Raw genomic sequence first — 12240 nt, 5'->3', positions numbered from 1 at the left:
GGGTCGCACCTTCGTCCTCGCACGGAGGACACGTAGACATCGCAAGATGGATCCTGGCGCAAGGAGATGTACCCTAGCGTAAGAAGAGGATATGCCCTGTCGCAAAACGTCTGCTTGTCCTTTCACGAACCGTTCACATATTCTATCGCAAAAAAAGACAGTTTCGCACAATCAATGACGAGAGCGAGATTCGAACTCGCGCCCCGAAAGACTAGATGGAGAGGTGGGTCCTGGCGCCATTGTGTACGCAATGGTGCCAAGGCCCACCAGGTCCTGATTCTATCTCGCCATTGCAAGAGAAAGAGCATGTGGGTCTTGGAACAGCATATAGTCATGGGTCCCAGCATATGGATATGGGAGCAGCGAGCATATGCACGTCAAACTAGCGTGTCTACATTGGACCAAGTCACCTTGCTTGCGAGGCTTCTCTCGAACCGCCGGCGTCCCGATTGTCGTCGCCTGTCGTCTCCCGCCGGCGTCCCGGATGGCATCACTAACACCCATTTCTATAAGAAATGGGTCTTCGACCAGGTAACGCGCCCGAAGAGCGTGTACCAGAAGGTGCTCGTGGGTAAGTCAGTGTCGGTGAGTAGCCGCAGGTGCGGATGGGGCGAGGCTGACTGGGTGCAGGGCGCGGTTGTAAACACGGGGAAAAGGCGGCTGTGAACGCGGGTAGCAGACCGTGAATATACTAGGCAGCGGCAGAGCGGGAAGCGAAGGGAGAGGACGAAGACGATGAGGATATAGACATTCGCTGTTGTATAACAAAGCTGACGCATGTACGAGTAGTTGTCGTACCTAGATGAGTAGTTCTTGTAGTGCATAGTGCTGTAGATATCGTTCCAGCATTGTTACTTGTTTGACGAAAATTTTGCTACGACGCGGATACCAGTTGTGAAGCCCAGTATGACTCAGGTTGCTTGAATACAGACTCTCCCGGTAAGGCCTACAGATCCTTCGAGTCTGCCTGCAAAGTAGTGCATAAACGTCGGCTGATTCGAACATTGTCCGGCGATTGCCGACGATGATTGGTTCCGCTGTGAAGTTCGAGGGGCAGGCGAGGTTCAGCCTGACATGATATGTGACTAAGCTACTGTAAGACGCGCTAAGGCCTCTTGGTTGGGAACTGCAGTGTAGTTCCGTCACCTGTGGCGGTCTCCGCGTGTGTTGTGGTTCCCTAAGTAGTAGATTGCGATGAGCGTGGAAAACCCAGTCACCTGGCAACCGTCACTGGCCAACGTAACTCGCCTCCTCCCACCATCTTCAGATCCAATCCGAGGCTCTGAGGTGAGTCAACAGTCGAATGACATGGCCTCCAGGACTGAAGATGAGCTGCCTACAGCGATCGGATGTCTACACACGATCAAACAATAGATCAGCAGCCAATTAGCTTGCCAGAGATCTCCCAGCTACACGATCATCATGGCTCGGTCCAGGGCTCTCACATCTGCTCCCTCCCCTCGGAGCTGCTCAGCATGGTGTTTATCTACTATCGAGGCAATCGACACCTCGATCCGGTGGCCAGCGATCCGATATGGACGCTCCTTCATGTGTGCCAGCGCTGGCGCGATGTAGCGCAGGATCAGTCATCTCTCTGGTGCAGGATCGAGGCGAACGCATTGAGCAATACCGTGCTAAAAGGCCATCCTGAAGAATCTCGCATAGCGCTGACCTGCACGGTGCTCGGACGCTACTTAGCCAACTCTCACAACCATCCGCTAGACATATGTATTGGAGATTTCCAAGAAGTCTGCTGGCGTCCGGTCATAGAGCTGATCTGGGATCACCACCCCCGCTGGAGGCATGTCGATGTTGCTTTCAGCGGAATCGAGCTGTTGGCAGAGGTTGCTAGGGCCTCACTGCCATTGGGGGTATCCCAGGTACCGATGCCGCTCTTCAAGTGCCTTCGCATCGAGTCCTTTGTCGTCGACCTACCATGTCTGGCGCCTGTTCTGAGCGCGTCAGGTCTCCGTCATCTTGAGCTCGACACATCCGTAACGGGAGCGCTGGCGCATGTCCTGCCGTGGTCGCAAATAACCCGCTATCGAGGTGCAGCGTATGCCGATGGGGGTCAATTCCTCCTGTCTTACATGCCCAACCTTGAAATCTGTGAGGTCCTGGCGGACCAGCACCCTGGAGACAATCTTCGGACGAGTAGCCAACTTGAATCACCCGTCTGTCCGATGTCCCGCCTACGAGTCTTGTCACTTGAAGGCTTGGCGGGCTTATGTCTGCGGAGCATTGAGGCGCCTTCGCTCGAGAAGCTGCGCATCAACGTTTACGACCATAGTCACCTCCTCGCCTACGTGAAGCGCTCCGGGCTCGCGACGCTCTCGACGCTCAGTACGGAGTGCGGTGTAGATGGGATGGGGGACCACCGTCTGCGTGAGATCCTTCTCTCATGCCCGGCGCTGCGCGTCCTCGCGCTTCATTGCGAAGGGGCCCCTCCGACGGATATATTTGCACTCCTCGCAGAAGACGCCTCGAAAATCCTCCCGCGGCTCGCTGTGCTCCATATCGTCCCGTGGCCCTATACAGTCCAATGCAATCCAGGCCAGGTCGAGACTGAAGCCTATTTCCGGCGCTTACTGCACGTTGCTAAGTGCCTCCTGGCCCAGGAAGATCGCTCCTTGCGCTCCGTCGAGATGTCTGTAATAACGCAGCATTCTTCTGTGCCAGATGTGGTCAGGCGCGTCGCGAAGGACGTGCTGGGGGATCATGTCTATGTGCTGACCTTGTCCGGATGGAGGGGTCGGCACTCCGTCAAGAAGCACTTTCAGGAGTTTCCCTCGGATTGATTGTATGTTTTCCTGAGTGTCCTTCCTGCGTATCACTGACCTTGTGATGTCAGATATCAATAGCCGCAATACGGGGCGATTCACTGAGATCCAATACGCGCTAGTTCCTGCCATTGACGCAGAGAAGCGACGGACGCGCAGGCATTTTGGCAAGGGCTGTAGCCGCTGTATCCGATCTAGCAAAGCAATCTGTCTCGCGATCGAATAGTCCTTTTTCACGACATGCTGTACTATGGGGTTTACCTCGAATTCAACGAAGGTGTCGCTGCAATCACGAATATATTGTATATATCTCGGACTTAGCTCTGAATATCGACCGTACTTCATTGAGCCCTGTTCACCCTGCGTTACATGCCGCAGTGACAGTAACCAGAGTGCGATCCAGACACGTAGCCCCTCACGCGCAAGTGATCTCGGTCCCCACCTCACGTCCTCCAGTGCTGCACGAATTTGGCATAATTCTGGACAGATAGTAAGAACAGTGGTCGAAGGCTTGGCTCTCGAATGGACAAGCCAGTTCCTGCCCGCAATGTACGCACCTCAGGAATGTCTTCGAAGATGGACTCCCGAGCCTTATACCAGGTCTCGTTGAAGGGCGCCATGTTGAAGACGATGCGAGCGATGTGGTCCTGAGGAAGGGGTGCCCCATTGGGCAGGATGCCAGACGAGGCGGAAGCCCGTTCGCTAGATACACTGCCGGTCCCCCACCCGTTCAAGTCGTGCCCTTCCGAGCCCGCTTCGCCCATAAGCCCGGCCATGCGCGCGACGTCGTAGTCGGGCCCCGGCAGCTTGATGCTGACGCCCTTGGGATACACGATGCGCGCGGGCGTGCTGAACGGGCTCGCACGGGCGAGGAGGCGTGCGCGCAGCCGCTGGTACGTCACGTCGGCGTGCGGGAGGATGGTGTCGGCCTCGCTGTTCTTCGATCCCGACTCGTCGTTCTTGGGCGCATCGTTGTGGCGCATGTGGTGCCGCGGGAGGCCGTCGGGGCCATAGACGTAGAAGCGCGGGGCGAGTGCGGCGTGGTGGTGGTCGAGGACTTCGTCCGGGGCCAGTTGAAGCTCGTAGGCATCGTAGTTGGTGGTGAAGGGCGCGCGGGAGGTGGTCCCGTCGCCGAAGCGGGTGGGCGGGCTTGAACGGCTGTTCGCAGAGGGGGTCCAGGGGGTGCGGGCGAGCGCTAGACTGCCTCCGGTAGGGCCATTATGGGTGAGGTCGTCAATATGGATGATTTCGGAGGTGTCGCGAGTGGGAATGATGCTCTCCGGTACCGTATACGCCCTGCTATCGGGACCGACGAGGAAAGCGGGGTCGAGCGTGCGCGCTCGCAAGGGATCGGAGAGAGGAGCGGCGAAGGTGGTGAGCGTGGGTCTGTCGATGATGTAGAAGGCGGGGGGCTTGTGGTCAATATCAAAAGGCTCAATGGACCTGGGATGATAGGTAAGTGGACTGAAGCTGGTCAAGAAAAGGTCGAAGGGATCAGGGGAAATTGTACGAACTCGATGAGATACAACATATGGGCGGGACACGTACGTGATGTTTCCAAAGACAAAGTGTTCGTCGTCGATGCGATATAGATCAGCGCGAATGGTATCCGTGGGCTGAATGAGGATGCTGGCCGCCTTCGGGATGCATATCTTAAGCGGATCCCGCGGGAGTGCTTCACCATCCACCACTATAGCGCTGGTCAGTCGTGTTTTGAAAAAGGTGTCAGCACACTCACCATCATCATACTCTTCCGGATTCCCCGTCCGCCCAACGATCAGGCAGTCTGCTCGCACATCATGGACGAGCACCTGCACATACCATCTACGCGGGCCCAAGCGCACGGTATTGGTTTTCGGATCAACAAAAGCGCTTCTGAAGAGCGTGTAGAGCGTCATGTATGCCCGGACGGTTCGCAGAAGATGCTGCGCGTACAGCACGTCTTCCAGCGCGCTCTCGCGCTCGTCTTCGGCAAGATAGCCATTCTGGTACATATAGTCGAGTAAGAAGCACATATGCTTCACCGTGGTAGCCGCATGGGTGACGAAGACTCCTTTCTGGATTGCCCGTGCGTATTCACATTCTGGAAGGGGGGGGGGGGAATAGGAAGTCCAGAAGATAAGCTGAGCGGTCTGTTGGATATTTGCGAGTCTCTCACCTACGATGTACTTGACGAACCATCTGAGAGGAACGCTAGGGGCACGCAGATGCATCGTGGCTCTGGACTCTTTGTCAAGCCCTCCTTTTTTACTCTCTGTTGAGCCGTGTCAATGCCATTAACGAAGATGTGGTGTCAATAAGTAGTTGTAGAAGGTGAGGGTAGCTTACCTCTACTCTGTTGGTAGTACTTGCTGAACGCTTTCTCAAAATTTCTTATGGCCCGCGCGGCTTCTGTCTCTGCCTCCTTATATTGCGCAGCCCATCTGGTTAATGCGACCTTGATCTTCGCAAACTAGAGTAAAGAGGGCGCCTCGAGTGAGTTCGATGGATGATTGATTGCAGAGCGGTACTCGCCCGTGGACGTGTGGGCCCATTCTCTGTCGGCATTGGAGCGGCCATATGCGGTACAAGATCCCAAGTCGCTCGCTACTGGTATAAGCCTGGTAATTTCGTTAGTGAAGTGTGATGAGGCAGTAGAAAAGAGCGGTGCTCACAGCAAATCACACGAGGCACGTCAAGACCGATCCTCGAGATGAGGGAATAAAGGAAACAACGCGAGGGCCCGCTTGGCAATGCTCCTTTGGGAACAAAGGCGGAGCACATGACGGTAGCAAACAAAGTCGCATGCGGTCACGTTACCTCTTCGATGTTGAACTTTGAACACCTCATATTCGAGCGACGGCCGCGGCACTCCTCAAATTGCGCTTATGGCGCCGACTATCTCATGTTAACTCGACATCGCTGCTCCGAACGAACAAGCCTTCACGCACACGAACGATAAGATTCGCGGCAATTGCCGCCGTGACGCGATACGTTCACGAAATTGAAGCGCAATCCGTCGAGGCTTTGTGGAGGGCAAATGACCGCAAAGCCTGCCTTTTCAACTCACGGGAAGAGTATACGAGAGTTTGCGTCACAATTCTCATCGAGGCGATGGATCAGTGTTGATACCCTTGGTGACAAGTTGACGTGCGAGAGAGAATCCCTGACACAAGATATTTACGGAAATTGATTCCTTGCTCTACATCCCCCTGAGAGGATATGATACAACTGTTCAGGGATCCCATGTTCCGAGGACTAGTTGAGCAAAGAACAAGGCCTTCCTTTTCGGGATACTCCTCGGATCACGGACCTTCGCGCCTATTCCGTCATCGATAATATTTGTGGCGCCTACTCACCTTGACTCCCGCCATCGCGTTCGTCGATGCCAAAGCCCACGAAATCTTCCGCGTCGTCAGGAACGAGGAAGAAGAATGCGCGAAAGGCTGCGGGCAAAGGAGGAGCAGCTCAGCCGCCGCCAGCACCGCCGAGCAAGCAAGGTCCGAAGCTGACGAAGAAGGAGCGCAAGGAGCTGAAGACCCAGCCGCGCCAGAAGCAGTACATCCCCCCAACAAAGCCTCAGCCTGCTCAGCGCGATCCCCTAGAGACGAGTGGACTGCTCGGTACCCTCCCTCCCCATCTTGTCGTCGTACTCCGCAACCTGAATAAGAAGGCATGGCCGACGAAGATCAAGGCGCTGGAAGACCTGCGCACGAACTGGGTCGACAAGTGCGGTGAAGATGAAGAAGCACACGCAGCCATCCTTGCTTCTATACCAGTCTGGACACACCACTTCCCCGGTCTCCTGCTGCACTCGTCGCGTCGAATACGCATGCTTGCGGTCTCGCTACACGCCGCGCTTCTGCAACCCCAGGAAATCCGCGAACAAGTAATCATGCACATCAACGAGGTCGCTACGGCCGACCAGCGCGAGCGCATAGTAGGCGCTTGGTGCATGGCCGCGCACGACGTCGATCGCTCAGTCGCGATCGCAGGCTCGAGAACCTGGGCAGCGTACACGAAGGCCCTGGCCGAGGGGGGAGAGTGGGACAACAATGCAGTGGCCGTGGACGTCTCGAATACTCTTCCTCTACCAAGACGCGCGATATTCGATCCGGACGGCGCGTTCAGCGCTGAACAAGCGTTGACCACAAGTGATCCGTCTGAGTCAGAAGCAGTCGAAGACATGCGTGCAAGGTTGCGTGTCGGAGCTTTGGGGTGCCTTCGCTGGATCATCGGTGCGTGTCAGCATTCGGCTGCATGTTCGCCCTACTCACGAACAGTCAGAGCACTTGCCATCTGAGAACGAGGAGCTGTCCGAGCTCCTGCATGCGAACCAGTTATGGTCGTGCCTTTCCACCGATCCGGACGCTTTTGGCCAGGATCAACCTGCAGTACGAAGAGCGGGATGGACGCTGCTACAAGCGACGTTGAAAGCACGCAAGGGTCTGTCAGCTTCACGCTCGCTCTCTACAATGCCTCACGTCGTTACCAGGTCTTTTCAAATCAGAACCAGATGTCCTTCGCCTCATCCTTCGCAGTAGTTTGACCGAAGTGGATAACAACGTTCAAAACGTGCTATGGGGACCTCTCATATCCTTCTTGCAGGGTGAGCGTGCTCAACGTCGCTTGAACAACACATTTGCTCACATAGCATTCCAAGAATATCCGCAAACATGGGAGCCAACAATACCAGGCCACGAATCCGATCAAGACGAAGGAGAAGAGGAAGAGGGCAAAGCGCCAGAGCCTAGCACTGACGACCCCCCGTTCCAACTACTTCTGACCTTCCTCGGCCTGGCATGCGGTGGTTCACCCGTCCAGGGCTATCCCACAGTGATGCTCATGCTCTCTACCATACCCTCAACAGTGCGTAAGTGGACTTACTTGTGGAAGGCACGCATGACACTCTTGTGCAGGTTCTGTTTTTCGATAAGGCACTGTCGCCGCTATTCGACCTCTTTACGGCCTTCTGGTCCGCGCTGCCCTCACTCTCGAGCAAAGGTCTGGCGCAGCAGCGATTGCTTGCGCAACAGAACTTGCTGTCGTCCGTTGTAGAATGTCTGGTATTCTGCATACGACGATGGTCCTCCCTCGAAGATAAAGCAGACACCGAGGCGCAAGCGCGGAAGCTCGAAGACCTCATCCGAGAACAATTTGCACGCGCATGGGAGGAGCAGACGAGCGGCAGTCTTGCGGTCAAGGAGTCGATGTTCGCCGAGATTATCATTAAGGCGGGCTTATCTGCGCTTCAAGGGCAATTCTTCGATGTCGCATTCGCGCTGATCAGCGAGCGTATCATGCAAGCACTCGCTTCTCACACGAAACTCGCCGTCGCGACTATGAAAGCGCTTCTCGATCATCTCACAGACGGCACACGGGCAACCCGCGCTCACGACCTTGCTACCTCGATCATTGGCACGCTCGTGGACGACGCTGAGGGGGCTTTCGCTGCGCCATCTGACCCCAAAGCCGTTTCTAACAGCGTCGCGGCGATCACTGTGACGCTCGACGTGTTCGGACCGGTACTTTTCACTCTCAATGACGGCGCCATCGGCCAGCGCGTCGACGCGCTCATATTTTCGCACCTCACGTCCCTTCTGCGCGACGCATTCCACCTTCTGGTTGCGTACATGAAGCTGCGCGGCGCGCAGGCGGCGTGGCCGTTGCTGCTCGAGGCGGTGGCGCCGATGCCGACGAAGCGGGACCTGCGCGAGCTGATTAGGATAGCGGAGCAGAGCGTTGTGGCAGCAGTCGAGAACGTGCCCATCGGCGATTGGTTCAATGAGACGGCAGATGAGCTTCTTGAGAGCGCGACGGCGGACAGGGAGAATGGCGAAATTCTGAGCCGTATCCTGGGATTACATGGTAAGTCATTCGCCATACCGAAAACATCTCACTGATTAATTATATCTCTTATAGAGTGCTTCCTATCGCCTACGAAGTTCTCTTCTGTCGTCAGAGAAATCGCGCGCAAGCTCGCAGTATCCGTCGACAACCTCCTGCAGACAATATCCCAGCCCGACCTCGAAGAACTTCGGCTCTCCACGGAACTGTTGCTCCCGATCAGCATTGACATTCGCCATGCGCTTCCCGTTGAGGATTTGCAGCTACTGAACAGAAATCTGTGGCTCGCGGCCCATCTGATACCTCGGGGCCCGGGAAGCGAGCAAGAGACGGCGACATTCGTACGTGCGAAGGATCTGTACAAGAGCTTGTCAAGGGAGTCCAAGAGTGAAGTGCACAGTGCTATCACGGAACGTTTGGCCGAGCTGTTGGAGAATGTGCTGGTTTGGGTTCGGTGAGTGGCAGAGATACCGACTGCCTACGATCTCTGACTTCTTTACAGACCTGTTGATATCTTCACCGTCTTCATTGATCTGCCAAACGCGCAACGCGACGACGAGCTCGCGGATGTCCTGGCCGTGTTCCCTCCATCTGATACACTCGACAGGCGTCTGGATGCCTTGCCACCCCAGCCCATCGATCCCAGTCTCGCGGTGCTGGTGGACACATTACCGCCCCCGTCAACATACGAGGATGCACGGCCGATAACTGCGCTATATGACGCACATGGCTATAGCTCATATGCTCGGATCGTCGCTTTGCTTCCCGAACTGCCGTCTCCGACACTTCGCGCCCTTGCGCGCCAACAGCCATGGGTTTTGCGGCACCTGATCGCATGGTCTATTGAGGCGCGCGACTTCATGGGGGTACCCACTCGGGCGAGCTCCCTGTTCGACGAGCGTGCGTTGGATGGCGGTGGTCTGGTTCCTGCTGCAGAGAAGGTCGAGGGCATTGTCGCCTACGCTCTCATCACCGAGATGGACGACGATGTGGCTTGGCGGGTGCAGTCCGCGCGCGCCCTCGCTGATGGCCGGGTGCCGCAGAACCTCACGCCCATCAAAGCCTTCGTCGTCGACGCCCTCCGCCGTGCCCTCGCGGACGACACAATCCGCCAGGCTCGCATCGTCACCGCTCTCCTGGACCATGTCTTCGAAGAGGTTCCGAAAGAAGAAGCTGATGGGTGGGTCGCGCTCGTTCGCACATCGCAGAAGACAGCCCCGGAGACATCGTTGGCGATCCTGGCCGCCATCGCCCGCACCGCGCCGGACGCGCCAAGGCTAGATCGCTACCGCAACGAAGTTGCGGCGAACCTGCAGGGCACCTCAGCCGCGCGTGCCCTTCCTATGGTCCGCCAGCTCGTCGCAATGGCTCCCAACGCCGACAGCGGCGTGCCCATCCTGCCCGGCCCACGCGCGGTCAATGTCATGAAGGCCTGCCAAGCGTGGATCGCAGGTGACGACGACGAAGAAGAGGACGAGGATGACGAGGGAGCGGCGGAGGACCTCGAAGCACTGCTTCCGCTGCTCTTCACGCATCTGGCGCCTGTGTTGCAGACCGTGCCTGGCGCGCACTGGGGGCTCATATTTGATGTGATGGAAAACAATATGGAGACGCTGTCGTTGGAGGACGATGCGGCGCTGCCGGCGCTGGCGAGGACCTTACGGTTGATCATTGCCGTGCGCGATCTGGCGACGACGACGAAGTCATTGAGGGCGGACTGGCAGGAGCGCGAGAAGGGAATTCTGGCGCTCGTGAGGGATATGGCGAGCAAGCGAGTTGGTGAGCAACACATCACGCAAATGCATGTTGCACGGTCCTGACCTTCGTCGCAACAGACTCGACCAAGATCTCCGCACCGCGCTCTGCATGTCGCGAGCTCCTGCTCACCGTCGTGCAGGACCTGCCGCCGTCCTTGATTAAGCCAGATACGCTGTCAAAGATGTGTCACCTGGTCACCGATACAGCGGAGTCGGTGCAGCGTATGGCGTACCAGGTCCTGCAGGGCGCGGCGGCGAAGCGAACGGAGCACCTGGTCATCGAGTCCGCGGTGGACACGGAGGATGAGTTCAAGGCGGAGCTGCCGTCAGAGCTGTTGGAATTGCTGTCGAGACTGGTTGATCCTGAGGATGTTGAGCAGGACGAGCAGGTACGTGTGGTTCTTCCGAGAGAGAGTAGGCAAGGACCTAACAAAGCACAGAGCGTCTCCGGCCACCTTCTTGCTTGGATGCTTGCGTTCGATCTGTTCGAGGGCGCGGTGCGTGATATGACGCTAAGAATCGGTCTCGTACTGACGCATTCGTGTAGTCCATGAAAGTTCGCATGGGTTATATTGACCAGCTTCGCTCGCTCAGCGTTGTGGACACGTATTTGATGCCCAACATCATCCACATGCTGCGTCTCGACCAAGGATTGCCGAGAGCGTTCAAGCTGGACCAGTGGGCTATCGATGAATTCTACGTGTCCTGTGAGTAGGTCACCTCCCGCCACAAGCATTCTCGCTAATCGTGCCCGTAGTATACGAGTCAGGCACCACTTTCGCCCTCCCAGCCTTCGCTGCACACATTTACTTCCGCGCCCTCTCCACCATCCCCTCGCTCATCGCCTCCTGGATCCAAGACTGCAAAGACCGCTCACTCTCCGCGACCGTTGGCACGCTCACCGCTACGCACTTCTCGCCTGTCATCATCGCGCGCGAGCTCGCGCACGTGCGCACCGCGGACGCCGCCGCTGACCTCGCGGACGAGAACTTTGTGGTGAAGGTTGCCCCCGCTGTGCACGAGGTTACGGCGGCGTACACCGTCGACGAGCACCAGCTTGAGATGAAGATGAAGATCCCGGCGGATTGGCCATTGCATAAGATCGAGATGAGGGATGTGAAGACGGTGGGGGTGGATGATAGAAGATGGAAGTCGTGGATGTTGGCGGTGCAGCAGGTGCTGTGGTTCCAGGTGCGTGGGTTTCGGGGTGCAGGTGAATTGATTGAGAACTGACGGGCCTGCAGAGTGGCCATATATTGGATGGCCTTGCGCTGTTCAAGAAGAACGTTACGTTGCACTTTGAGGGCCAGGTCGAGTGCGCAATCTGCTATTCGTGAGTGCCATGAAAGCGTTACTTCTGCGCGTGTTGACGGTTGTTTTAGCATCATCAGCGTCATGGACGGATCGCTGCCCAAGAAGCCGTGCAAGACATGCAAGAATCGTTTCCATGCCGGATGCTTGTACAAGGTCCGTGTCCTTTCTTCATCGCACGTCGTGTTTGCTCACCAATAACTCGTAGTGGTTCAATACGAGCCACTCCTCAAGCTGTCCTCTGTGCAGGTCCAATATATTCTGAATGGTCCGAATGTACACTATACAACATGAGCACTGTATCATAGGCCTTGTACACCGGAGTAGCGGTTGTAGCTTTTCGAAAAACAACTGTAGACCCAAGGATCACGGTCACCTGATTCAGACAATGACACAAGCGAAGTCATTGAGCCTGCAGGCTTGGAACCATCCATCACCTTCTCAAACGTCGCATGCACCTTTGACTCCCAGCATTCTCCTCCAATTGTGGTGGCAGGGTATAAAACCCTTTTCATCTTTTGGTTCCAACCTTCATCTACGCACCCACCTCTCATCCAAAATCCGCG

At 56.4% G+C, this 12240-nt stretch overlaps 5 protein-coding genes across 5 annotated transcripts; 3 read left to right on the top strand and 2 right to left on the bottom strand.

Annotated features, from left to right (window-relative positions):
• Positions 1-348: 348 nt before the first annotated feature.
• SCHCODRAFT_02056779 (uncharacterized protein) lies at positions 349-885 on the bottom strand. The gene has a single exon (XM_050341640.1). The coding sequence runs from the start codon at positions 822-824 to the stop codon at positions 507-509; it is 318 nt and encodes a 105-aa protein (XP_050198526.1). The 5' UTR covers positions 825-885; the 3' UTR covers positions 349-506.
• A 524-nt stretch (positions 886-1409) lies between these two features.
• SCHCODRAFT_01182790 (uncharacterized protein) lies at positions 1410-3137 on the top strand. Its single transcript, XM_003028616.3, has 2 exons — positions 1410-2800; positions 2852-3137. The coding sequence occupies exon 1, from the start codon at positions 1476-1478 to the stop codon at positions 2796-2798; it is 1323 nt and encodes a 440-aa protein (XP_003028662.1). The 5' UTR covers positions 1410-1475; the 3' UTR covers positions 2799-2800; positions 2852-3137.
• An 86-nt stretch (positions 3138-3223) lies between these two features.
• SCHCODRAFT_02512704 (uncharacterized protein) lies at positions 3224-4993 on the bottom strand (the record flags this gene model as incomplete). The annotated part of the gene is made up of 5 exons (XM_050343278.1): positions 3224-3259; positions 3338-4223; positions 4329-4470; positions 4519-4863; positions 4939-4993. 5 exons carry the CDS (start codon positions 4991-4993, stop codon positions 3224-3226), a joined length of 1464 nt encoding a protein of 487 aa, XP_050198525.1.
• Positions 4994-5002: 9 nt separating this feature from the next.
• Positions 5003-5548, top strand: SCHCODRAFT_02636972 (uncharacterized protein). Its single transcript, XM_050345944.1, has 4 exons — positions 5003-5034; positions 5109-5232; positions 5295-5380; positions 5435-5548. The coding sequence occupies exons 2-4, from the start codon at positions 5156-5158 to the stop codon at positions 5482-5484; spliced, it is 213 nt and encodes a 70-aa protein (XP_050198524.1). The 5' UTR covers positions 5003-5034; positions 5109-5155; the 3' UTR covers positions 5485-5548.
• Positions 5549-6120: 572 nt separating this feature from the next.
• SCHCODRAFT_02056676 (uncharacterized protein) lies at positions 6121-12087 on the top strand. The gene is made up of 14 exons (XM_050341639.1): positions 6121-6997; positions 7047-7205; positions 7255-7368; positions 7423-7628; positions 7679-8627; positions 8682-9060; positions 9109-10385; positions 10442-10752; positions 10804-10860; positions 10911-11070; positions 11121-11554; positions 11608-11696; positions 11746-11830; positions 11883-12087. Exons 1-14 carry the CDS (start codon positions 6145-6147, stop codon positions 11937-11939), a joined length of 5130 nt encoding a protein of 1709 aa, XP_050198523.1. The 5' UTR covers positions 6121-6144; the 3' UTR covers positions 11940-12087.
• Positions 12088-12240: the final 153 nt, after the last annotated feature.

The sequence above is a fragment of the Schizophyllum commune genome (assembly GCF_000143185.2).
Source record: "Schizophyllum commune H4-8 unplaced genomic scaffold SCHCOscaffold_10, whole genome shotgun sequence".
Classification (NCBI taxonomy): Eukaryota; Fungi; Basidiomycota; class Agaricomycetes; order Agaricales; family Schizophyllaceae; genus Schizophyllum; species Schizophyllum commune.
The sequence above is the reverse complement of the archived record's forward strand: the minus strand, read 5'-3'. Positions and strand labels throughout refer to the sequence as shown.

Excerpts from the sequence above, each read along its gene's own strand:
- SCHCODRAFT_02056779 (XM_050341640.1), bottom strand. The coding sequence starts at position 824 with ATGCACTACAAGAACTACTCATCTAGGTACGACAACTACTCGTACATG.
- SCHCODRAFT_01182790 (XM_003028616.3), top strand. The coding sequence starts at position 1,476 with ATGGTGTTTATCTACTATCGAGGCAATCGACACCTCGATCCGGTGGCC.
- SCHCODRAFT_02636972 (XM_050345944.1), top strand. The coding sequence starts at position 5,156 with ATGGCCCGCGCGGCTTCTGTCTCTGCCTCCTTATATTGCGCAGCCCAT. Across the intron at positions 5,233-5,294 it reads GCGACCTTGATCTTCGCAAA|CCGTGGACGTGTGGGCCCAT; the intron begins CTAGAGTAAAGA and ends AGCGGTACTCGC. Across the intron at positions 5,381-5,434 it reads CGCTCGCTACTGGTATAAGC|AGCAAATCACACGAGGCACG; the intron begins CTGGTAATTTCG and ends AGCGGTGCTCAC.
- SCHCODRAFT_02056676 (XM_050341639.1), top strand. The coding sequence starts at position 6,145 with ATGCCAAAGCCCACGAAATCTTCCGCGTCGTCAGGAACGAGGAAGAAG. Across the intron at positions 10,386-10,441 it reads TATGGCGAGCAAGCGAGTTG|ACTCGACCAAGATCTCCGCA; the intron begins GTGAGCAACACA and ends TCGTCGCAACAG. Across the intron at positions 11,697-11,745 it reads GAGTGCGCAATCTGCTATTC|CATCATCAGCGTCATGGACG; the intron begins GTGAGTGCCATG and ends CGGTTGTTTTAG.